The following is a 27,460-nucleotide window of genomic DNA, read 5'->3' as shown; positions in this document are numbered from 1 at the left end:
CCTACCACTACTAATACCACTACTAATCAGGGCCTCCTACCACTACTAATCAGGGCCTCCTACCACTACTAATCAGGGCCTCCTACCACTAATAATCAGGGCCTCCTACCACTACTAATCAGGGCCTCCTACCACTACTAATCAGGGCCTCCTACCACTGCTAATCAGGACCTCCCACCACTACTAACAGCAACGCTCGTTTACGGCGTGTCCGCCCAGTATTGTTTCCGGGCAGGTACAGTCAATGTTTTACGACATCCATTAATAAACATACCGGTCAGATGTTCCCCATTGACACACCCTGTGTCTAAACCCGTCGCGAACCCATGTTCCACATAGCCTCTTTTCTTATCATGGCCATAATACACATGTTCGGGGCCAGTCCACAACGAAGCCCACGGTACGCCTTCAGAGATCCTGTTCGATGGGAGAAGGGTTGTGTCCGTAGCCCCTCTCTGGACTAAACTCCTCATGTGTGTCATGGCCGTCAAACACTGTTCCTCGAGAACAACTCCTGGCTCAAGACCAGCGTGGACAATAATGGCTTGTAAAGAAGGAATGCATATAGTATACGGAAGACGTTTCAAATAATCTAAATCCCCTTCATCAAATTTCCGGATGTATTGGTATCGTTCCGGTAAATCATACCCGGGGTCCTTTATAAGCCGGGCATGTTCACGTAGAGTTGTCTCCTCATGATTTCCCCGAACGGAGTAGCAGTCTGTTCTTCGGAGAAGCTTGACCACCTCTTTGGACTTGGGGCCCCTGTTGACCAGATCCCCAACAAACACAAACAACACTGTGTTCTCCAATGTCCGAGCTTTGTCCATCAGTTCTGTGAGTTCATCGTAGCAGCCATGGACGTCGCCGATAATGAAGACAGCTCGGTCCTGTATTGTGGCCTTGTCCAGAGTAAGATGGCAGACTTCCGGTAGCGGGAGACCATATCGACTTGGCCGCTCATGACCCTTCTTCCGGTCAGTCATGTTAGGTGACAGCGACCTGCAAGAAAACGACGTGGATGCATAAATAACAATGTATGAAATCCACTACACTCAGGTATTGGGTAGATTACGTGGTTGTTCAGATGTGAGTGTCAAGCCGACCTCAGTGGAACATAAGTTATATTTGGGATTACGAACGAACGCTTTAACCACTAGGCAACCCCGCCGCCCCGATAAGCCAGTGATGATCCGGGGGTTACTGGGGATCAATATGGTTAAAGGATCTGGCGGGTCACGCTCAAGACCCGGGTTCGAATCCCCACATGGGCACAATGTGTGAAGCCCATTTCTGGTGTCCCCCGCCGTGATGTTGCTGGAATATTGCTAAAAGCGGCGTAAAACCAAACTCAGTCAGTCAGTCAGTCAGTGATGATCCGAGTCTTCATCGAACCATGCGACTAAGAGGCGACTATCGGACTCGACTAGTTAAGCATGGACATGGTTGATGAATGCAATCCCAAGACCTTGCTGACCGATGTCACATACCTGGAGTATCGGTGACTGTGCGGCGCTCAACAAAACGCGTGTAAGAAACAGTTTTGATAATCAACCAGATCATGTCAATACCATTAGCTTTCAAGAATTAGTTGCTGTTTTCGTTTCTTCAGCATCATTTCAGGCCGTTCAATGGACAAGGCACCAAGTCTTCATTCAATGAAGCCATATCGCTGAATCAAAGCCGACACTATAATCACTAGTCTTCCCCAGCGTCCAAAACGTCAGTCATAAAAACATCCGGAACTTGTTGCTTGTCAATAACAAAACACTTCCTCTAACCGTTCAGGGGCGGTGGGGTAGCCTAATGGTTAAAGCGCTGGCTCGTCACGCCGAAGACCCGGGTTCGAATCCCCACATGGGTACAATGTGTGAAGCTCATTTCCGGTGTCCCCCGCCGTGATGTTGCTGGAATATTGCTAAAAGCGGCGTAAAACCAAACTCAGTCAGTCAGTCAGTCTAACCGTTCACATGGCTACGTGAGATGTTTTTAAATACTATTCACCTGTATTCATGAAACATGTAAAGAAATAGACATATTTAAACACCAAACACTGGATTGCCTGATCCAGACACGATTCTTTACAGGCCGCCCTCATATAGCTGGGATATTGTTGAATGTGGCGTTAATCAACAAACACTGGATTGTCTGGTCCAGACACGATTCTTTACAGGCCGCCCTCATATAGCTGGGATATTGCTGAATGTGGCGTTAATCAACAAACACTGGATTGTCTGGTCCAGACACGATTCTGTACAGGCCGCCCTCATATAGCTGGGATATTGCTGGGTTATTGCTGGGATATTGCTGGGATATTGCTGAATGTGGCGTTAATCAACAAACAACCGAAAAAGCAAATGTTACAAAAGATCGCTGGATTTCAAGATTTTAAGTTCATGTATCCCGCGAATAACGACCGAATTCTCACCTGACTGTCTGTGTCAAATGATTAAATGTACTGGCAGGACATATCAATATGCCCTCAAGGCTATCTTTGATGATCTGATACAACTGAGAAAAGGCCGAGTACAAACACCACTCTTGGTGAGATCCATACATATCTTTGAACGCCGTTATAATACCAATATATTGAACAATGACCTTATTGTTTGGACTAACCAATACACACCTGCTCAAAACTTAGACAGAATATGTTTTGTTTCAGGTCTCATTTAGACTAACGCTTAGTCTCTGAAAATATGTAATTTTGATAGAAGTAAATATCGCCATTTAAATTGGAAAGGAGTCCCAGTGAGACGGGTGTTGCAGAACTGAAAAATCTAGACTTGCTTCATTTAGGGCTTTAGCATTGCAGAAATCTCTGGACGAAAGGCATACAAATGTGACACCGAGACTGCGTGAGACAGATAGACTATGGGAAAGGCAAAGTGTGAAGTGGGCTGGTGTAAAGTAAAGTAGGTTTTAAAGAAGGCAGATATAAAGTGAAGTAAGGCGTATAGAAGGCTGGTGTAAAGTAAGGTGTGAAGTAGGCTGGTGTAAAGTGAAGTAACGTGTAAAGTAGGCTGATGTAAAGTGAAGTAAGATGTAAGTTTCCTTGTGTAAAGAAGAATTGAAGCAGGCTGGTGCAAAGTAAAGTAAGGTGTAAAGTAGGCTGATGTAAAGTGAAGTAAGGTGTAAGTATCCTTGTGTAAAGAAGAGTTTAAACAGGCTGGTGCAACGTAAAGTGAGGTGTAAAGTAGATTGATGTAAAGTGAAGTAAGGTGTAAAGTAGGCAGGTGTAAAGTGAAGTAACGTCTAAAGTAGGCTGATGTAAAGTGACGTAAGATGTAAAAAAGTGATGTAAAAGTGACGTGTAAAGTAGGCTGATGTAAAGTGGCGTGTAAAGTGAAGTAAGGTGTAAAGTAGGCTGATGTAAAGTGAAGTAAGGTGTAAAGTAGGCTGATGTAAAGTGAAGTAAGGTGTAAAGTAGGCTGATGTAAAGTGAAGTAAGGTGTAAAGTAGGCTGATGTAAAGTGAAGTAAGGTGTAAAGTAGGCTGATGTCTAGGTGTAAAAGTGATGTAAGGTGTAAAGTAAGTTTCCTTGTGTAAAGAAGAGTTTAAGCAGGCTGGTGCAAAGTAAAGTAAGGTGTAAAGTAGGCTGATGTAAAGTGAAGTAAGGTGTAAAGTAGGTTGATGTAAAGTGAAGTAAGGTGTAAAGTAGGCTGGTGTAAAGAGAAGTATACACAAAGTAACAACTATCCATATAACGTAGGGAAATACGGAAATATTCCCGTCAGATGGTCACAAAGATATATACTGTTATCTTGGTTACTAAGACAATACTGTAATGATATACTGATATCTTGGTTACTAAGACAATACTGTAATGATATACTGATATCTTGGTTACTAAGACAATACTGTAATGATATACTGATATCTTGGTTACTACGACAATACTGTAATTATATACTGATATCTTGGTTACTACGACAATACTGTAATGATATACTGATATCTTGGTTACTAAGACAATACTGTAATAATATACTGATATCTTGGTTACTAAGACAATACTGTAATGATATACTGATATCTTGGCTACTAAGACAATACTGTAATGATATACTGATATCTTGGTTACACAGACAATATTGTAATAATATACTGATATCTTGGTTACTAAGACAATATTGTAATGATATACTGACACCTTGGTTACTAAGACAATACTGTAATGATATACTGATACCGTGGTTACTAAGACAATATTGTAATAATATACTGATACCGTGGTTACTAAGACAATATTGTAATAATGTACTGATACCTTGGTTACTAAGAGTGAGTGAGTTTAGTTTTACGCCGCACTCAGCAATATTCCAGCTGTATGGCGGCGGTCTGTAAATAATCGACCAGACAATCCAGTGATCAACAGCATGAGCTTCGATCTGCGCAATTGGGAACCGATGACATGTGTCAACCAAGCCAGCGAGACTGACCACCAGATCCCGTTAGTCGCCTCTTACGACAAGCATGGGTTACCGAAGGCTCATTCTAACCCAGACCTTCGGTTACTAAGACATATTATTGCAATGGTATACTGATATATTGTTAACCAAGACAATATTGTAACACAATACTGACCAAAGAAGTATTTTTATATAAAGATCGTCGTCTCGATTGCCAAACAAATATCGTAATAATATCATGATATCGCAGTTACCAAGCAAATATGAGACAAATAACAATATCGTATTCTGACGTACTGTTAGTCAAACAAGTACTGTTATAACAGATCGCCGCCTGATTGCCAAACAAGTACTGTTATAACAGATCGCCGCCTGATTGCCAAACAAGTACTGTTATAACAGATCGCCGCCTGATTGCCAAACAAGTACTGTTATAATAGATCGCCGCCTGATTGCCAAACAAGTACTGTTATAATAGATCGCCGCCTGATTGCCAAACAAGTACTGTTATAACAGATCGCCGCCTGATTGCCAAACAAGTACTGTTATAACAGATCGCCGCCTGATTGCCAAACAAGTACTGTTATAATAGATCGCCGCCTGATTGCCAAACAAGTACTGTTATAATAGATCGCCGCCTGATTGCCAAACAAGTACTGTTATAATAGATCGCCGCCTGATTGCCAAACAAGTGCTGTTAACACATCGCCGCCTGATTGCCAAACAAGTACTGTTATAACAGATCGCCGCCTGATTGCCAAACAAGTACTGTTATAATAGATCGCCGCCTGATTGCCAAACAATCGCCGCCTGATTGCCAAACTGTTATAACAGATCGCCGCCTGATTGCCAAATAAGTACTGTTATAACAGATCGCCGCCTGATTGCCAAACAAGTACTGTTATAACAGATCGCCGCCTGATTGCCAAACAAGTACTGTTATAACAGATCGCCGCCTGATTGCCAAACAAGTACTGTTATAATAGATCGCCGCCTGATTGCCAAACAAGTACTGTTATAATAGATCGCCGCCTGATTGCCAAACAAGTACTGTTATAACAGATCGCCGCCTGATTGCCAAACAAGTACTGTTATAACAGATCGCCGCCTGATTGCCAAACAAGTACTGATTATATAATCAGATCGCCGCCTGATTGCCAAACAAGTACTGTTATAATAGATCGCCGCCTGATTGCCAAACAAGTACTGTTATAACAGATCGCCGCCTGATTGCCAAACAAGTACTGTTATAACAGATCGCCGCCTGATTGCCAAACAAGTACAAACAAGTACTGTTATAACAGATCGGTGCCTGATTGCCAAACAAGTACTGTTATAATAGATCGCCGCCTGATTGCCAAACAAGTACTGTTATAATAGATCGCCGCCTGATTGCCAAACAAGTACTGTTATAACAGATCGCCGCCTGATTGCCAAACAAGTACTGTTATAACAGATCGGTGCCTGATTGCAAGTACTGTTATAATAGACAAGTACTGTTATAATAGATCGCCGCCTGATTGCCAACAAGTACTGTTATAACAGATCGCCGCCTGATTGCCAAACAAGTACTGTTATAATAGATCGCCGCCTGATTGCCAAACAAGTACTGCTATAACAGATCGGTGCCTTATTGCCAAACAAGTACTGTTATAATAGATCGCCGCCTGATTGCCAAACAAGTACTGTTATAATAGATCGCCGCCTGATTGCCAAACAAGTACTGTTATAATAGATCGCCGCCTGATTGCCAAACAAGTACTGCTATAACAGATCGGTGCCTTATTGCCAAACAAGTACTACTATAATATAATAGATCGCCGCCTGATTGCCAAACAAGTACTGTTATAATAGATCGCCGCCTGATTGCCAAACAAAATTACTGCTATAACAGAAGTGCCTTATTGCCAAACAAGTACTGTTATAATAGATCGCCGCCTGATTGCCAAACAAGTACTGTTATAATAGATCGCCGCCTGATTGCCAAACAAGTACTGTTATAATAGATCGGTGCCTTATTGCCAAACAAGTACTCTTATAATAGATCGCCGCCTGATTGCCAAACAAGTACTGTTATAATAGATCGCCGCCTGATTGCCAAACAAGTACTGTTATAATAGATCGCCGCCTGATTGCCAAACAAATAGTGTTATAATAGATCGCCGCCTGATTGCCAAACAAGTACTGCTATAACAGATTGGTGCCTGATTGCCAATCAAATATCGAAATAAGTATACTGACATATGGGTTCCGTGGGTTTTCGGGAACAGGTTATCTTTCTGTAACCATCCCAGTCTCCAGAATAATACTTGTATGACCTCTGACCACAGCTATAGAGTTCTATTGGCACCAATGTAACCCGTCGGACAGACTCTTTAAAGAAATGTTGAATTACAACTGATTTCATATGCAGCTTCCAAAACACTTGTACATTGCAGCAGCATCATAATCATCTGTTAGTCACATACGAGCTCTCGAAACGTTGCCTATTTCCATGCCACCAAATCGATACATCTCGCCGCGCTGCACAAGTTGACTGAAATACGAAGGCCATGCTATATTTACCATATTCCTCCTGTCTGCCAATCTGACCAAGCCAGCGCCTGCTCTTGCCTCAATGTACAAGCCTTGCAGCGAAATTGACAACACGTGGAATATCTATAATGTATGGGAATGTCGTTCAGCTGATGTTATGTACACTCCTCATGTTGAACTCGACAGAAATAGACCACGACCCTCCTGGTAACGCTGCTGGCGGTAGGTAGAACAAGGCTAAGTAATGTTAATAAATTTAGGTAAGAGGGTCCATTATGTTTATTGACGGAGTAGGGGGCGTGTCTACTGTCTTGTCATTGTTGTTTATGGTCAGTGGGGATATTCACGATCACGAGGGTTCATTGTTTTCGTTATCCGAGGATGTGACCTAAAGAAGGAAAATAATATGATAAATCAGTTTTAGTTTAGGGAAATGGAAATTATCTTACGATGTACTGAATATATTGACTTGTTTGTCGAGAGCCTGTTTGTCAATGGACGAGGAAAGTAGGACACACTGACACACATTCTAACATTATTTTATCGTTACCACATTTACATACGTAAACAACTGGGTGGTATTTGCTAAAAGAAGAGTTTCGTTAAGTTGAGCCTCGAGGCGAGAAAGCCGAGCGCAACACGTGAGAGGAAATTTTACAGCGATATCCACTTCTCAATTCACATTGAAAACAGAACCGTGAAGGGGTTCGAGCTGGTCTTCAGGAACCCGTGCTTCTCGAAAGATGCTACTTGCTCGCTGACTTGGTTGACACATGGCTTCGTATCCCAATTGTATAGATCGATGCTTATGATGTTGATTGTCTGGTCCAGACTCGATTATTTACGGACCGCCGCCACAAATCTTGAATATTGCGGAATGCGGCGTTGTTTAACGAACAAACAAAGCATACACATTGAAGTGGGCGAGTCAGTGAGTTGGGTTTTACGCCGCTTTTAGCAATATTCCAGCAATATCACGGCGGGGGACATCAGAAATGGGCTTCACACTGAGTGAGTGAGTGAGTTTAGTTTTACGCCGCTTTTGGCAATAGTCCAGCAATATCACGGAGGGGGACACCAGAAAGGGGCTTCACGCATTGAGCGAGTGAGTTTAGTTTTACGCCGCTTTTAGCATTATTCCAGCAATATCACGGCGGGTAACACCATAAATGGACTTCGCGCATTGAGTGAGTGAGTTTAGTTTTACGCCGCTTTTGGCGATATTCCAGCAATATCACGGCGGGGGACACCTGAAATGGGCTTCACAAATTGTACCCACGTGGGGAATTAAAAGTGGGGAATTGTCTCCACGAGTGAGTATGGTTTAACGCCGCTTATGACTGGTGTAAAGTAAACCAAGATAAAACGTAGGCTGATGTAAGGTACGATGTACAGCAGGCTTGTGTAAAGTAAAGTAAGGAATAAAGTAGGCTGGTGTAAAGTGAAATAAGATGTAAAGTAGGCTTAGGAAAAGTAAAGTAGGCTGATGTAAAGTAAGATGTACAACAGGCTTGTGTAAAGTCAAGTAGACTGGTGTAAAGTAAGATGCAATTTAGGCTTGTGTAAAGTAAAGTAAAATGTAAAGTAGGCTGGTGCAACGTTTAGTAAGGTGTGAAATAGGCGTGTGTAAAGTGAAATATGATGTAAAGTAGGCTGGTGTAAGTTCATCCTCCATAATCTCCAGGATATACGTTACGATCACTCTCCACAATACCATGGATGCATCCACGGCTTGGCCCGATAATTATATTACCTCCCTTTGCTGGATCCGCATTCTCACAGTAGCCGATCAGCTGAGCCGCCGTTACATCCGAGCCTGCCAGTGTCAACAAAGATAGCGGTCGCAGTCGCAAAGGTTTGTTGGCAGTACCACTCAGATTTTGGGGGAAATCATACAGACAAATTGAAAGATCTGAAACTTTCAAAAAATATATCAAAGAACTCCTTCTACATCTTTCAAAGTACCTCAGCATCAAATGTGTTGCCAAGTTTAAACGGTTAGATAATTTAAGAAGCGAAAGTGAGTTGTGATTGGTTCGCTCAACTTCCCAGCGTAGACACCTGATTGGATAAAAAGCCAACCAAGGGAGGTAATAAAATCATCGGGCCAAGCCGTGGATGCATCGAGGGTTGAGTGGAGAGTGATCGTAACGTACACCCTGGAGATTATCGAGGATGGTGTAAGTTAAATAAGGTGTAAAGTAGGAATCGATGGTTTGGTTAGAGATGAAGTACAGTTTGGAATCATTGTGAGATAATGATAAATAAAATTTCATTAAATTTATTCCTATCACAGAGAGCAGATTGGAGCACCGGCCAGTACAGGTCCAAATGTCGTAATTACATTTCTGTGAATACACCGTTATTGATGCTGTGCAATTAACCAGTGACTGTTAGACTGACAGTCAAAATATAGTCTTAAATATATAGACTAACACGCGAATCCTTTTATTATCCACTGCGTCGTTACATACCGTTCCGTATCCTATCGTATCGTATAGCATCGTATGTTATCGTATCACATCGCATGCTATCATATATAATCTAATATTACACGCTGGGTCACTGAGTTGAATTGAACTTGACATTCTGATTGCATGCCATGGACGTCTCATTATACACAGACCTATACCTGTTTCAACATCACTGAACCCCAACTTAAACATATAGAAAACTGTTTGTGAACGGCTGTATTGTTCAGAGAAATATTTAGAAATATAGAAAACAGTTTGTGAACAGCTGTAGCCTTCAGAGAAATATTTAGAAATATAGAAACAGTTTGTGAACAGCTGTTGCCATCAGAGAAATAATTAGAAATATGAACGGCTGTAGTGTTCAGATAAACAGTTCGCTGTAGTTTTAACCATGGTTCGACTCTATTCCCGTTGGAATACGTGACAATATTAAAACTATACAACGAAACCCCCTTAATCCGGGCTTCCAAAACAGATACCGCGTGTGTGAGATGAAATCATCTCTCAATGATATATGGCGACAATGAACTCGCTTGACAAACAAACGAAAACATGAGTCTCATTAAGCAATGCAAACAATTACAATTACCTACTTTTCAGCCGATACTAATTTTCTCGTGTGAAAGAGCAAAGAGACACTACAAACAACTATGGTTACACTAAATTCCAATTCCTTGCTTCATAAGAAAACGGTATTTACAAATAAATTTTAATTTTAAAGCTTGAAAAAAATCGTATTTCTATCTTCTATATCGAGGTTAAGGCAGCATGTCGTTTATTAAGACGTCACAGACTGCCCCTGTTTGAAGAGGTCGTACAATGATTCACAACAATTCATCTGGCTCACTGGTTACACCTGTGTTGTTTTCCTTTCGCTTATTACATGTATTTTTGTAACGTACAATATGTCTGAGATGATATCCGTAACGCACAATGTGATTGATATAATATCAAGTCCGTACCAGACCGCCAAACTTTTCTAGCGGCAGAGCCTCGTTTTGAGATTTCCACGATCTCCCGATTTCCGATTGTCACAGCACGCTGTACAACAGAGCACACTGCACGACGTGTTTGCAAGGATTAGAACGAGCGTAGTGTTGCAATATAAAAGTGGTTAGATGTATCAAATAATATTGATCAGTATTTATACATCCAGTTGAATGAGTTGGTCTCAAAATTCTGGACTGGTTATTGTACTAAGTTGCGCAATAGGACGGAACCCAGTCAGCAGGAACGCGACTGCGGTGTAATCAATTTTTTAAGCTGGTTCCCGGATCCTAACTTGCACCAAAGCTATTGCGATATGCGAGACGGGGCCCAGCTAATCAATGTTTTGACTTGGTTTGCTGAACATTGTAGCGTCATCGATTACCATGATGTCACAATCAAATGACGTCACTAATCTCTCGGTCAGTGAAGTTTGCTATTCGTACTTTTAAGCTTAAGTGACAGTTTATTGCTATTTACAAAGTTAAAAAGAACTTGGAAAATTGAAGTTAAATATAATCACACTTCATGTCTTTTGATATTGAACACAGTCAAGCACCCTTGTGTCAAAGTTGAATAGTCCAGTCATCCTGGTAAGATTCTGACCTAACCCACCACAAATTGCAACAGAAATGATTTCAACTGTTTTAAGACCATGAACCATTCCTTTATAACATACAAAAGTCTAGGAAAATCTCAGTGGTGGAACAAGGTCAAATTCGACCCTCAAGGTCATAGGGGTCATCTTCGCTTTCGAAATCTTAGATGGAAATGCTAACTTTTTTTATTATCTACTCAATTGTGTCATGTTATATATCAAATAAAAGCTCTGTTTACAGGCTTTTCAAAGATATATGATTTAATAGGATTAGCCTCATCATATTTGTTCTATCTTTAAAAAACGTACCGAAAATTATGAAAATTGTGTACCGACATCCACATGAATATGTATGCTACGATTATGCCCAAAATATCATTCTTCAATTGTGTGACAGTTTTTGCATGAAGAAATATTGTGATGGATCTGTATCAACCAATAGTCTATCCAAATAATAATGAAAAGATTTGACGATCAATGGTGTGTGTGTGTGTGTGTGTGCGCGTGCGTGCGTGCGTGCGTGCGTGCGTGCGTGCGTGTAAAGCGCCAGAGGTTCATGATCCAGTAAGCTTAAGGTGTCGGGATCGAGCCCACCTGTGACCGGGCGGATACAGCAACGTGCATTAAAACTTGGACAAAGTACTGTCACTATGTGTCCCAGTCCACCCAGTTGTTAATGGGTACCTCGGTAGGATGGGAAAACAACATAAACTAGGTATTAGCCTCATCATATTTGTTTTATTTTTAAAAAAGCGTTCTGAAAAATATGAAAATCGTTTCAGACATCCACATGTATGTGTATGCTACGATTATGTAAAAATATATATCTGCTAAAAACAATGTTTTATTAATTTTAAAACATTGTACTTTTATATTTAAAAAAATAAAAACAAACATTTAGAAATGCACCTGAGATGCTATAAAAAAATATTTTTTTAATTCACTAACATTGATTGACATGAGCCCAAGTGACTTGTCACCACACAAGCCATGGAAAACAATGCAACACCTATCGTCACTTTTGATTAGCCTCTCTGGCGGAAAGCTTGAATGAAAATTTCCAGTGAGCCTTCATCAAGGGATTTGAAGAACGTCGCCTTTTGGGATGGATTCAAAATATCATGTCTGGATAGAGTCAATTTGAACTTCTGGTAGTGATAAATGCCAGTTGCACAATTAGTTACATACTAACAGGGAAAGCTGTTGCCAGAGCAATTCGAGCTCACTTTCTTGTAGCCACAGCTCTCAGTGCACTGTTGGTATCAAGAGCTTTTAACATGAACCTTCCTAGGTTTTGTAAGCCTTCTGATGAAGCTGACCTTGCCTCTCCCCTTCAAAACAGCGATGGTGACGATCTCAACATGGCGGCAGTGCTGTACAATGAGCTGGTGAGTGAATCCTTGACTGTTGGTGAAGTATCTTCTTCAAACACATAAAGAACATTCACCATCAGTTAAACCAAGAAAAAGATGCACTGAGCTATATGAGGACAGCGAAACGTTGGATCCAGTATATGAACATGGTAGATATCTTGCGGAATTTCATTAAAGCTGAAACATTAGGAAATGGGAAGATGCACCTAAAGTCTATTGTCATAACTTGTATACCAAATCAGTTCAGTTGTACGTTCAGTTGATGACTTCCCTGCAAGAAACACATCCCAAGACCTTAAAACTCAGGTCATCATGTTATATGCCGTTCCGATCGCTATTGGGGAGGACCTTAAACAGATCTTGTGATTGAACAGGTGCTCATGCGGAGCATTTAGACAAACGGAGGACTTACAAGGGGACAGGCATGTCCGAAACGCAAAGGCTTATGTCAATGCCATCATGCATGGAAGTCAGCAATGCCATGAGTGATCTTAGAAGTAGTAGAAACAAACTCTGAACTACACAAGGACATGTCCAATGCAAGACAGGAGAGAGACAAAAATGTGGGCATGAAATTACTCCATTTCCTTCAAGAAACACTGCATATAGAGTGCAACTGTGAATGCAGATGGTGCATGTTGTGTTGGTAGCTCTATTTTGGACTCTATGACAAACACAACCACTGGCGATTTCAAATTCAAAAAGGAGTGAGTGAGTTTACGTTTACGCCGCACTCAGCAATATTTCAGCTATATGGCGGCGGTCTGTAAATAGTCGAGTCTGGACCAGACTATCCAGTGATCAACAGCATGATCATCGATCTGCGCAATTCGGAACCGATGACATGTGTCAACCAAGTCAGCGAGGCTGACACCCGATCCCGTTACAAGCCTCTTACTACAAGCGTGGGTTACTGAAAATCAATATTCTAACCCGAAACCTTCATGTGTCTCCAAAAGGAAGATCAAGTTGTACAAATGAATAAGAAATAAGAAGAAATCTGCAACATTGGTCCAGTTTTAGTGGTTCAACGGTTTCTGATTGCAGCTAGGAAGCAAACAAACCTGCCCTGGTTTCATTCATATCAACATTGGATGGTGGTTTTTCCCCTGGTCCAGCTTCTGATGCTGTTTATGTTCTCGATGGAAGGGCTTTGCTTCATACTCTACCTTGGCCACGTGGGGAATCCTATGCTGAGTTGTGCATCATGTACTGCACATATGTCAAAATACACAATGACAGAGCTACTGTTTTGTTCGATGGATACTCAAGTTCATCGAGAAAGTATACAACACAAATGATGCGGACTGGTGGACTTGTCAGACCAACAGTTAAATTTGATGACAGTCTGATCTTACAATCAAAGAAAGAGTCATCCTCGCCACTGTTCAGAACAAAGAACAGTTCGTCATGATGTGTTCCTATCACCAAGCTGAAGGATGTGACACAGTTCAGGCCACTGGTGATGCTGATGTTGTGATAGTTCAAACAGCAGTTTCATTGACATGCCATCAACAGTTGTCAAAGGGGACGACACGGATCTACTGGAATCGCATGATATCTTCATGCTGTCAACCTCCAAGAAAGGTTCTTTGAAAAGAATTCCAGTTTGGAATATCAGCGAAACCAAAAAGAAGCATGGAGAAGACGCTTGTCAGAACTTGTTCATACATGCTGTCTTTGGCTGTGATACGACATCAAGAATCCATGGAATTGGAAAAGCTGTTGCCATGAAAAAGTTTCAGGACGATCTATATTTCAGGGAAATTATTCAACTAGCCCATTGAATCAATAACAGCAGAACAGATCCGCGATGGATGATGCTGTCTTTCAGTGGCATTTAGAAGTTGTACATTGATGTCCAAGATATTTTTATGGATTAAACTTCTTTTTAATTTCTCTCACGACGTTTCGAGACCATTCCAGGTCCCTTCATCAGGTGAACTGGCAGTTAGGACTATGACGTCGTCACTATGACGTCATAACTGAGTTATGACGTCACAATGCAAGTGACATCACAGTACACTAGGGAGAGTACTGTATAAGTGAGTTTGAAGAGTTAATTACATAATGATGAAAATTCATGCTAAATAATAGAGTTGAAAGTTGAATTGTCAATACACAACAACTGCTAATTACACAAAGGTTACTTGATAGCAGGCTTTCCAAAAAGAATAGTAGACTCGTTTTTCTTTTATCTAAAGTTCATCAAAAGTTAATCAAGAGGTCCCACGCACTTGGCAGGTATACACCTTGATCACGATTAATTGCTGGTTTATGTCTCCTTATCTCGACAGCTTCCTGTAGTTTTCTCCGACGCCAGTCGTTGTTATTTCTCGAAATCACCCTAATATCATTCCACATGATAACATGACTTGGGTTATTTGCCTTGTGCTCCGATATAGCTGACTTATCATTTTGTTTGCATACTGATGACTTGTGTTCAGCAACCCGGGTGTTAATGGGCCTGAGAGTCTCGCCAATATATTGATCGCCAAATATATATATATATGTACATAGTTTTAATTAAAGTTTGGAAGATTATATTAAGTATGAAGGTAGATGGCATTGTTTCCATTTAATTACTTATTCTAACATCTGTAAGAATATTAGGTATGTTTTATATGGTAGAATGATGAAATCTTAGTTATGTTTTATACTTCATTTTATTCTCATGCCATAGCTCTGCATAGTAAGCCTAGTAACTCTCAGTCTAACCTCCACTAATTGTCACACTGCATGCTTACAACACTCCTTGCCCCAGCTTTCAGTCAGTTCTATTGTTTCACTGATAGGCCAAGCTGGCCATAGCTTAAACTACAATGTAAAGATTTTAAACTCACATGCTGTCCTGTACTTCGTAAGGAAGGTTACATTTACAACCAGGGGATCTTTATAAGGATTTTAGATCTGTGTTCATTCAGGAGAATATCCTCCCTAAACAGCTTGGGTACAACCAACCTGGCTTTTTAACATGTAGATCCAGAATAAATGTATCGGCCTCACAACCCACAGCCGTTTGTATTCTTTTGTATGGGTGCACACAAGGCGCTGTTATATTGGAGCCCCCAGTGAGGATCCCGACGTTGCTACCGCCAACCAGTACCTCCATGTGAAGTTCAGGATCATCTGTCACATCGTCTCAGTGCGAGGTAGCTGTACGTCAGTACATGTAAGCGGATATTGACACTTATATTCATGTGATGACATGAACTGTTTACAGACATTATCAAGACTGTGCTTTTGCCTCGAGTGGATTTTTAGATGCAACGACACTGTGTCTTCAATCCTTCCACATGCGTGATGTCATTTTGATTATCATTCCTGTGCATGTGCTGTATGATGAGTTATGACATGTAAACCTTATTTTCAACAGGAGCGCTCCGAATTAATACTTAGTTTGCATCAGTTATTTAGTTAGTTAATCAGTTAGTTAGTTAGTCAGTCAATCAGTTTCTTAGTTATTTCGTTAGTTAGTCAGTTAGTTAGTTAGTCAGTTAGTTAGCCGGTCAATCAGTTAGTTAGTTTTACTATAATGCTTATTTCCCTTAGTGTCTTTATCATATTGCGTCGCTAGATAAGTGCAATAATCTTGAATGCGACCTTAACCCCCGAACCCCTCTCAACGTTCAGTACTCTTTAACTTTAGGAATATATCATATAGCTGTTCATATTATTTGCATACCAGCCACAGAGTGTGTTATATCTATATATGTGTGTGTGTTTGTGCGTGCAGGTATATGAGTGTGAATGATATGCCAAAGCTAGTTAGACATTATTACATAAATTGAATACATAATCCATCTTAACATATCCTAACTAAAATAAACTGTTAGGTAGTCTGTGCTAGATTACGTGTGGTTCATTCACTTATTCCTGTCAGTTGGTAACAAGCTAGTTGAGGTCATAGTTTTGCAGATACTTGGTGTTGTAGGTTCTGCGTTCAGTGTTGTTTTTCAGATTGTTGGTGCTACTATCTCCATTAGTTGAAGGGTAAGGTACATTTCCCTGTCTTCGCCATACACAGATCCCAATTGCGCGTGTGTACATACAACCTGCACTGCAACAATTTGCACGACTAACGCTTGTCATTAATCATTAGAAATACCTCAGTATTATTCCTTATGTTTAGTTAGCATTATTTCAAGATTAGTCCATATCTAGGTATTAGTCTCAGGTACATTTGTGGTTAGAATATGTACATACTGTAGCAGTACAGATTTCCTTTGTCAGCCACAAGCTACTTTGGTTGGTAAGTCGCCAACTCATAACTTCCTTCGTTGATCATTAGCCATCATTTTCTCTCATTAGCCTTCGTGTACACATCGTGGATGTGTACTTAGTGTTTTTCTAGTATATGTAACACTGATATATAGTGTAGTATACTAGTCACAGTGTAGTATCCATAGACAGTACCCATCTCGTACACTCGTACTTCATATCATTCGTTAACACGCATATTGATTCTATCATTATTTCCTGCGCTTCATTTCCGCCATACCTAGTAGATTTCCTGGTAAGGAATTTCACTTCACTTCAGAGGTCAATAACTCATTCTGAATAATGGCAACACAGAATATGTCAAAGGAGGAGGTAGATCAGCTGGTCTCTTCTTTGGAAAAGTTAGGTTTACGTCCTAAAGCTGAAACTCCAGAAGACTTACTACAATGGATCACTGAGATTGGGAAGCATAGTCCTAAACCAGAGGAACCAGCAGCTTCTAACATCCATCCTCTACCTGCTACAGTTACTTTAGCTAAGTCCCCACAGCTACCTTACTTCTCAGGTGACAGGAAGGGAGATGCAGACTTTGATCAGTGGATGCATGAGTACACATGTATGTGTTCCAACTACTCTATGGACATCGTTCTGGAAGCAGTCAGACGTTCCCTTCGCGGCAAAGCTGCCAGAGTTGCTATGCACGTCGACAAGGATGCACCACTAGATGCCCTCGTCAGCAAGCTCGATGGTGTATTTGGAAATATACATACAGAACATAACATCATGGCGCAGTTCTATATGGCCAAACAAGGAGACGAGGAAACTGTAGCTGAGTGGTCCTGTCGCCTAGAGGATATTCTTAGCCAAGGAGTCATTCTGGGCAAGGTCAGTCCTAGCGACACAGAAGAGATTCTCCGGGACACCCTGTGGACTGGTCTTCGAGCTGACCTGAAAGATCTTTCCAGCCATAAACTGGACCAGGATGTATCATATGAGCAGTTCCTTAAATACCTCCGTCAAGTTGAAGATGATCTGCTGAAAAGGAAATCAACTTCCAAGAAGACGGATGCGACCAATAAAACGACCGTCAGCACAGATAACCCTGAACTCAAAGAAATAAAAGGTTTATTAAAATCCATGTCTGCAGAAATAGCAACCCTCAAGGCACAAGTGGACAAGACCGACAGGCAAGGATACAATCAAAGTCCGGATCAGTCATGTTCGGGTCAAGGACAAGGTCAACAATGGCAGATGCCCCCTAGGCAATGGACACGACCTCCAAGGACCAGAGCAAGTCAATCCTTTGGACGACCCCCAACTGGCCGAGGAACCCCAGTCTCATGCCATGGACCCCAGCCCTTTAAAGACATCCCAAGATGCTATAGATGTGGACAGCCTGGACATATTCAGAGGGGATGCAGAGCAGTCATGGACGGAGACTCTTTAAACTACCCCAGGCCTATGGGGAGGGGCGGACCATGGGCCTAAGAAGTGTCAGCAATCATCAGATAACAGTCGAGATGGTAGGAGATCCAACTGAGAGCACTGTAACCATTAATGGAGTCAAGTGCAAGGCTTTACTGGATACAGGGGCAACCATCTCATCTATATCAGAGACATTCTACAGGCAGAACTTCCCTGATGTTCCTCTTGAACCCCTACAACAACTTCTACATGTAGAATGTGCCGATGGAGAACTCCTGCAATACATGGGACTAATTGTGGTGGACCTAGAAGGAACTGGAAGCGCATCTACCAAAATAAACTCCATGTTACTTGTCGTGCCTAATAGTTCGTACAATAAGAGAATACCACTTACCCTAGGCACTAACATTCTTTCTACCTACCTGAACCAATGCAAGGACCAGTATGGATCAAGATTTCTGCAACATGCAGACCTGCACACACCTTGGTATCTAGCATTCCGCAGCATATTGATCAAGGAGAGAGAACTTGCAAGGAACAATTACTCTGTTGGGAAAGTTAGAAGTGCTGAACCAGGTCGCAAGATTATCCCAGCCAATAGTGAGATCCACATTGCCCCCTACCCTATAAACTTACTCATGCTGTTGTCCAGCCTACCAGAGGATCATATATTCCTGACGACCTTGACATTGTACCCACCTTAGTATCATATGATGGAAGTGGACAGAAGATGCTTGTTGATGTACATATATCCAACCTTACCACTCGCTCTGTGTCAATTCCAAGTCGTGCCCTTCTATGTGAGCTACAAGTTGTGACGGTAGAAGACATACCAAAGACCTCTTCATCACTGAAATCGCCTGAAGATACTTCTGTTTTGGACCTCATGGACTTCAACGAAACAGCCGTTTCAGAGGAAGAACTTGCGCAGGGAAAACAAGTCATCAAGGACTACTTGGATGTATTTTCCTCAGGAGATACTGACTTGGGACACACAGACAGGGTCAGACATCGGATTGAACTTACAGATGACAATCCATTTCAACAGCGTTATCGAAGAATACCACCAGCTATGTATGAGGAAGTTAAAGATCATCTCAATCAACTTCTTCTCTGTGGTGTCATTAGACATTCTCATTCTCCATGGTCTTCCAATGTGGTACTGGTACGTAAGAAGTCAGGAAAACTTAGACTATGTGTGGATTTTCGCCAGCTGAACCATCAGACCATTAAGGACAGCTATGCTATCCCCAGGATTGAAGAAATATTTGAAGCCCTGTCAGGTTCGAAGTTTTACAGTACCCTGGATATGAAAAGCGGCTACCACCAAGTAGAAATAGAGGAGACACACAAGGAGTGCACTGCCTTTACTGTTGGACCAATGGGATTTTATGAGTACAATTGTATGCCCTTTGGATTGTGCAACAGTCCAGCGACTTACCAGCGACTCATGAATGAGTGGTTTGATGGCCTGCATCTAAAGATATGTCTCATATACTTGGATGACATCATCATATTCTCATCAACGATTGACGAACATCTAGACCGATTGAGCCAAATACTTCAACGAGCCAGAGAAACAGGACTGAAACTTTCACCAGAGAAATGTTCATTCTTCAAAAAGAAAATCAAATTCCTTGGCCATGTTGTCTCTGAGGAAGGAATATCAGCTGATCCTGAGAAGGTGGAGAAGGTTCTAAATTGGCCGAGACCTACCAATGGTTCAGAAGTTCGTCAATTTCTTGGATTTGCAGGATACTATCGGAAATTTGTGAAGGATTTTGCCAAGATTGCCAAGCCATTATCCTCATTGATGCCACATGGGAAATCAAAGAAATCCAAGAAATCACTTGACCAACCATGGAAATGGGAACAAGAACAAGAACAGGCGTTTGTACACCTCAAGACATTGTTGGCTTCACCACCTGTCCTTGCATACCCAGACTACAGCAAACCATTCGAGATACATACAGATGCCAGTGGACGTGGGCTTGGAGCAGTGTTGTACCAGGAACAAGATGGAGCCAAGAGGGTTATCAGCTATGCAAGCAGGGGATTAACCAAGTCGGAAAGCAACTATTCAGCTCATAGACTGGAGTTCCTCGCGTTGAAGTGGGCAGTCAGTGAGAAGTTTCACGACTATCTCTTTGGAGCAAGGTTTACAGTACTGACTGATAACAACCCCCTCACCTACGTCCTCACCAGTGCCAAGTTGGATGCTACAGGCCACCGATGGCTTGCAACTCTCTCTGCTTATGATTTTAACATCCACTATAGACCTGGAATGAAGAACTTAGATGCAGATACCTTGTCAAGACTGCCAGACCTGGAACACCGAGAAGACATCTCCATGGATTCTGTAAAGGCCATCTGTGGTGTTGTTCATGCCCAACCATTTGTGGAATCACTGCGTCTCACAGCAAGTTCATTGGACGAGGACCTTCACACGACAGAACATGATCTACATGGGATGACAGACAGGGATTGGTGTATGGCACAAGCTACAGATACGACTTTATCTTCTTGGATACAAGCAGTACGTAACAAGAAGAAGCCAAGGAGACAAGATTTTCCTCATACCCTAGCAAATACATGTTTATATCGGAGCTTCCATTCTCTTGTTCTTCAACGTGGGATATTGTACCGCCAAATCAAGGTAGATTGAGTTACCAAGGATCAACTAGTGTTACCATCTAACTTCATCAGTGATGCATTAGAAGGCCTCCACAATGATATTGGTCACCCTGGACGTGATAGAACCCTTTCCTTAATTCGTGACAGATTTTACTGGCCAGGCATGCAAGCAGATACTGTTGATTGGATCAAGAACTGTAACAGCTGTCTCAGGAGGAAAACGCCTACTAATGTCCGCGCACCACTTGTTTCCATCACCACATCACAACCGTTGGAGTTAGTCTGTATGGATTTTCTCACCCTAGAGACTTCAAAGGAAGGATTCCAACACATGCTCGTGATCACCGATCATTTCACGGGATATGCTTTAGCAGTGCCAACGAAGAACACTACAGCCAGGACCACTGCAGAAGCATTCTACAAGAACTTTGTCCTTCACTATGGAATGCCCATGCGAATTCACAGTGACCAAGGAGCTAACTTCATGAGTCGAATGATGAGAGAACTCTGTAACATCCTAGGCATAGCCCAGTTAAGAACTACACTATACCATCCAATGTGTAATGGAATGACAGAGCGCTTTAACAGGACTCTACTCAACATGCTTGGTACTCTGAAGCCAAACCAGAAGCAAGACTGGAAAAGGTTTTTAGGTCCATTTGTTCATGCTTACAATGCAACCAGACATGAATCAACAGGCTATTCCCCATTCTATTTGATGTTTGGTAGAGAGGCGAGACTACCCATCGACCTTGCTTTTGGAATTGAAGTCAACAAGGACAAGCAGACTCTGACCTCCTATTTGAAAACCCTGAAGACAAGGCTGGAGCAAAGCTACAACATTGCTATATCTGCATCAAGGGAAGCCCAGAAGAGACAGAAGGCGGCGTATGATATCAAAGCCAGAAGTGCAACAATCCAGTCTGGAGACCGTGTGCTAGTGAAGATTCTTGGTTTTGAGGGAAAGCACAAGCTATCTGACAAGTGGGAAGAGGATCCGTATGTAGTTCTTTCTCAGCCTAACCTGGGCATACCAGTGTTTGTAGTGAAGAGGGAAAACAGAGAAGGAAGGACTAGGACCTTGCATCGTAACCTCCTCTTACCCATTGGATCTTTATCAGCTGAGGACAACGGAGAACCTATAAGATCAGTTTCAATTCCAGGACCGGACACTTCATTAGAACCAGAACTAGAGACAGAACCATTGGCGTCGGATCAAGATGAGTGTGGGTCCATCTCAAGCCTGCTTATTGGACTTCCAACGAAGCCTGGTGATACTACTGTCATCAGCGCAGGATCCTTGGAAGGTGACTCTATCTCACAGCCTGAGGGTGACGATCTGAGGACTGTAGAGGTAGCTAGCCATTCTTCTGGTGGTGACGACCACACGCCGCGGGAACCAGATAACACCGGTGCAGTAGAAACGGATGCTAGAGAAGAAGTAGCAGCAGATGTTAGTGTCAGTGAAGAACAGGACCCAGACCCAGCGGAAGGAGTCACTGCTCCTGTGCCTGTGTATGACCGACCAAGGCCAAGCCCAAGGCCAAGACTAAGGCCAAGTCAAAGCCCAAGACCAAGACCAAAACCACCACCAAGGACATCACTCCGGCAGAGACGGCCACAGGAGTGGCAACGCTCAGGAGACAACGTGATGAGTCAGACCATAGCAGACGATTTGGGGGACAGGGCTCGACTCATTGAACAGCTCGCATCAGCTGGTATCTTTGAGCGGATTGGTGGTGCAATGTCTCAGCTAATAGTCACATTACTCAACAACGCCAATAAATGACAGGGACGTCATTTAGATGAAGGGGGGAAGTATGTGGCAGACTCAAATATATATATATATATGTACATAGTTTTAATTAAAGTTTGGAAGATTATATTAAGTATTAAGGTAGATGGCATTGTTTCCATTTAATTACTTATTCTAACATCTGTAAGAATATTAGGTATGTTTTATATGGTAGAATGATGAAATCTTAGTTATGTTTTATACTTCATTTTATTCTCATGCCATAGCTCTGCATAGTAAGCCTAGTAACTCTCAGTCTAACCTCCACTAATTGTCACACTGCATGCTTACAACACTCCTTGCCCCAGCTTTCAGTCAGTTCTATTGTTTCACTGATAGGCCAAGCTGGCCATAGCTTAAACTACAATGTAAAGATTTTAAACTCACATGCTGTCCTGTACTTCGTAAGGAAGGTTACATTTACAACCAGGGGATCTTTATAAGGATTTTAGGTAGGTTCATATTGTATAAAATGTTATATATATATAACCATATATATGGATGGTTTCTTGTTTACTACAATAAGAAATATAATTTATTGTGTAAGTCAGACTTGGTTTACTTGAAATATAATATATCTTATAAATGTGTATAGTTGAAGATGAACTATCAGATCACTGTGTTATTGTGAGTTTATGTATTGTTTATGTATTGAACGCAATTCTAAACATATCAACTAAATATATGGCAACGTTTAGGTAATGACTAGTCAGTATGAATGCAAGCCTGTATGTTTGGTATGTGTGATTGATAAACACACACCCATCACACACATATATATATATATATATATATATATATATATATATATATATATATGATTCCATGTTTGATTAGTGTGGCGAATGCAATTGTATCTTATTTTATCTCATATCACTTGTATATATATATTGTTCTCTTCATACATATTTATTTGTTATGCAGATCTGTGTTCATTCAGGAGAATATCCTCCCTAAACAGCTTGGTTACAACCAACCTGGTATATATCACCTGACCAGAAAAAACCCTATATGTATTCCAGAAGTGTATTTACTATTAGAATTTCCTAAAGGTACCTACAGTATGTCTGTATGATCGTTGTATATTTGTATTAATATTATGTAACATTATAACTTGTGACATAGTTCAGATGTATTGAACTAGGTGTATTTAACAGGCTTAACGAGTGATTCGAGCATGTACATATTTATGTGATTCCATTTAATATAGTTCCTTATGTTCTTTCAGGCTTTTTAACACGTAGATCCAGAATAAATGTATCGGCCTCACAACCCACAGCCGTTTGTATTCTTTTGTATGGATGCAAACAAGGCGCTGTTATAATTGTCACACACCATTGATCGTCAAATCTTTTCATTATTATTTGGATAGACTATTGGTTGATACAGATCCATCACAATATTTCTTCATGCAAAAACTGTCACACAATTGAAGAATGATATTTTGGGCATAATCGTAGCATACATATACATGTGGATGTCGGTACACAATTTTCATAATTTTCGGTACGTTTTTTAAAGATAGAACAAATATGATGAGGCTAATCCTATTAAATCATATATCTTTGAAAAGCCTGTAAACAGAGCTTTTATTTGATATATAACATGACACAATTGAGTAGATAATAAAAAAGTTAGCATTTCCATCTAAGATTTCGAAAGCGAAGATGACCCCTATGACCTTGAGGGTCGAATTTGACCTTGTTCCACCACTGAGATTTTCCTAGACTTTTTATATGTTATAAAGGAATGGTTCATGGTCTTAAAACAGTTGAAATCATTTCTGTTGCAATTTGTGGTGGGTATTCACATAAATTGACTGGACTAGACGTGACCTACGCAAATACTTCGAGTTATCCACAGGGCCGACACGGCCGTAAAAGATGACCATATAAGGAATGACAAATAAGGAATAAACTCTCAGTATTTACTTCGAGACAACCCAGAGGTCGACACAACAGTGTCTGACTGTATACCAATGTCTGTGAAAGTTTAATCTCTCGGCAAGCCTTGGAGTTTCAAACTTGTACCCAGTCTAGTTGATATATTTGATGTCAAAAGACCTGGGGACATGTCTGAATTTCATTTCACAGATATAATGGGATCCCAAGTTCTGAAAACTGTTAAACGTACTTACCCCCAGCCCGTGCAGTGACGGCTCTGTGCTTATAACGAGATACCCTGTCTACACCTACACTGAAATCACCGGTTGGGGTCTGAGTCCATGTTTAGACTTGAGCTAGGGATAGTCAACAATATATTTCACACTTGGTTTTGCGAATAGACATGTGAATAAGACCTACATATAATCATTATTTTAACTTGTTCAAATATTGAAAAAAAATGTTCCTTTACTTTGCAGCACTTAAAGCATATAGCATTATAAGACACGGAAACCTGACTAAGTCTAGCTGTTTCAGAGATTTCAATGTGTGAGAATGAGAAACACTAAATACGTGCGACATGGGTTGGGTTTGGGTCAATATAGATGTCACCGTGACATCTGAGAACCAAATAACCAGATAATAAATATGCGTTCATGTGTGTTAAGCCTCTCGTCACTATGAATATCCTACTGACATTTGAGAGCGGAAAATCCAGGGTTATCTGCATTATCTAAGATAAATTACATCATTTTAACACCGCCCTCGTTGTGGATTATACTTTCCTATAACATCGGGTTGTTCGCATTCGACAATATCACAGCTTTATATGGCATAGCGGTAGATCAACATTGTCAGGTACTGATACAAACACTAAAACTGTCAAATTGATGAAGGCCACAGAATTCATTTTCAGTACCATAACCAACATTCGTTTCCGATTCCGAGTGAGTGAGTGAGTTTAGTTTTTCGCCGCGCTCAGCAATATTCCTGCTATATGGCGGCGGTCTGTAAATAATCGAGTCTGGACCAGTCTGGACAATCCAGTGATCAACAACATGAGCATCGATCTGCGCAATTGGGAACCGATGACATGTGTCAACCAAGTCAGCGAGCCTGGCTACCCTATCCCGTTAGTCGCCTCTTACGTCAAGCATGGGTTACTGAAGATCAATATTCTAAGCCTGACCTTCACGGGTTGCCGATTCCGATGATACAATGAGTATGTGTTATGATGACACCAGGTGTTTGCCAAAAGGTGAGCCTATCCTGCCCACTGTCAGCCCCCGTAACAAACACATGCAGGGGAAAGTCAATCGTTTACCTAAAATAGAATACGGGAACATATCGGACAATGGGAATTGCACCTGTCAGTAATGTATGGACGATAACAGGTGTTCGCCAAAAGGTGAGCCTATCCTAGCCACTGTCACCTCCCGTAACAAACACATGCAGGGGAAAGTCAATTGTTTACCTAAAATGAATACGAGAACATATCGGACAATGGGAATTGCATATGTCAGTAATGAATAAGCGATAACATAAGCATTCACTCATGTCTTGGTGTGGGAATTCGGACCCGTGAAGATCTGGCTTAGAACTTATCTTCACCCGTTAAAATCCGGGTTACAACTGGTCTTCACCCTTGAACATCCGGGCTAGAAATGGTCTTCAGCGAACCATGCTTGTCGTAAGAGGTGACTAACGGGATCGGGTGGTCAGGTTCGCTGACCTGGTTTATGCATGTTATTGTTTCCCAGTTACGTAGATCGATGTTCATGGTGTTGATCATTGGATTATCTGAACCGTACATGAGTATTAACAAACCACCATGCATCTGGAAATAGCTGAGTGAGGCGTTGTTTAACGAACAAATAATATAAACAAATACATTGTAGACGACCATTTACAACAAATAATTACTCATCCAGCTGAACAAGATCACTGGATTGTCTGGTGCAGACTCCATTATTTACAGATCGCCGTCATGAAGCTGGAATATTGCCGAGTGCGAATTAAACAACAAACAAACAAACAAACAATGGGGCGACATTTGGACAGTACAGGGTCACTAACGTGACGAGTTGGTGCTTTCAAGTGATATATATTACCTTCCTGATATGCACACATCAACTCGCCATACTGACCAACCGATACCCAGATGTCGCCATGACAACAATGGCGCTGTCAATAACCTGCAGCAGGCTAGCCACGAGCTACTGAACACCAGCCGTTTCAATGCACTATATAGGACTGTTCGTGATGTGGCCGACATGCACGACGTCCTCTGCTCCAAATACCACGACGTGTATGATTGTATGGCCGCCAGTACTGTTGGCGGAATGGTCATAACGACAGTATAATACCTTCAAATCAGCTCGCTACCTCTGCATCTCGGCCGCAGGTATCCGACTCACACATCTCTGTCCATCCTTGTACAACGCAGAACAAATGTAACTTTACAACAGGTTTCCCTCCATCCGTGTACAAATATAGCAACACGTGGGCAATAAGCCTGTTAACTGATCGCTGTCGGCGTTTTACAACGCCCAAATGTCGAGGCCGCCAAGTTCTCTTTACATATATATCCATTCAGTGCTTGTCCGAGTTTTAGGTCATGAGATACCCTGACTCAGAACATCACAGGTACAACTGGACGTTGAATGGAGTTGCTGCCGGTCAGGATCTCGACTGAAACCCTTTACAGGCTGTGCACGTTTGTGTCATATACACGTGAGTGCCTGTTAAGTTTCTCTGTCAGGGGACTATTGATCATGTGTATATTTTATGTCGTGTTCATAACCATGTCAATCACTCGGAGGTTGATCGCATCACGACCTGTGTGTATTGTATATACTGTGTATTATGTCTAAGGTATGCACTGTGTGTATTGTATATACTGTGTGTACTGTTAGACGCTGATGCGGGCCCTGCCTCCAGTTAAACTGTGCATCAACTGTGACTCAACTGACACAAAATGAGGGCACGTGCCGTTAAATGGAGTAGCTGCCGGTCAGGAACCCGACTGAAACCCTTTACAGGCTGAGCGAATTATCTTGGGGTTTTGTAATATACACGTAAGTGCCTGTTGAGTTTCTCAGTCAGGGGACTATTGATCACGTG

The 27,460-nt window shown here is 41.6% G+C and overlaps 1 protein-coding gene across 3 annotated transcripts; it reads right to left on the bottom strand.

The window, feature by feature from the left end:
- Positions 1 to 125: 125 nt before the first annotated feature.
- Positions 126 to 27,083, bottom strand: LOC124264326 (bis(5'-nucleosyl)-tetraphosphatase PrpE [asymmetrical]-like). Of its 3 annotated transcripts, none has more exons than XM_046699083.1 (2): positions 26,704 to 27,083; positions 126 to 1,002 (listed from the first exon to the last, which is right to left on the bottom strand). In XM_046699083.1, exon 2 carries the CDS (start codon positions 984 to 986, stop codon positions 201 to 203), a length of 786 nt encoding a protein of 261 aa, XP_046555039.1. In that variant the 5' UTR covers positions 987 to 1,002; positions 26,704 to 27,083; the 3' UTR covers positions 126 to 200. The 3 variants fall into 3 exon arrangements, with proteins under 3 accessions (XP_046555039.1, XP_046555040.1, XP_046555038.1); XM_046699084.1 differs by having other exon boundaries at positions 126 to 996; XM_046699082.1 differs by having other exon boundaries at positions 26,723 to 27,083.
- Positions 27,084 to 27,460: the final 377 nt, after the last annotated feature.

This window comes from Haliotis rubra, unplaced genomic scaffold (genome assembly GCF_003918875.1).
Source record: "Haliotis rubra isolate DU_JTF1 unplaced genomic scaffold, ASM391887v1 Scf92, whole genome shotgun sequence".
Taxonomy (NCBI): Eukaryota; Metazoa; Mollusca; class Gastropoda; order Lepetellida; family Haliotidae; genus Haliotis; species Haliotis rubra.
The sequence above is the reverse complement of the archived record's forward strand: the minus strand, read 5'-3'. Positions and strand labels throughout refer to the sequence as shown.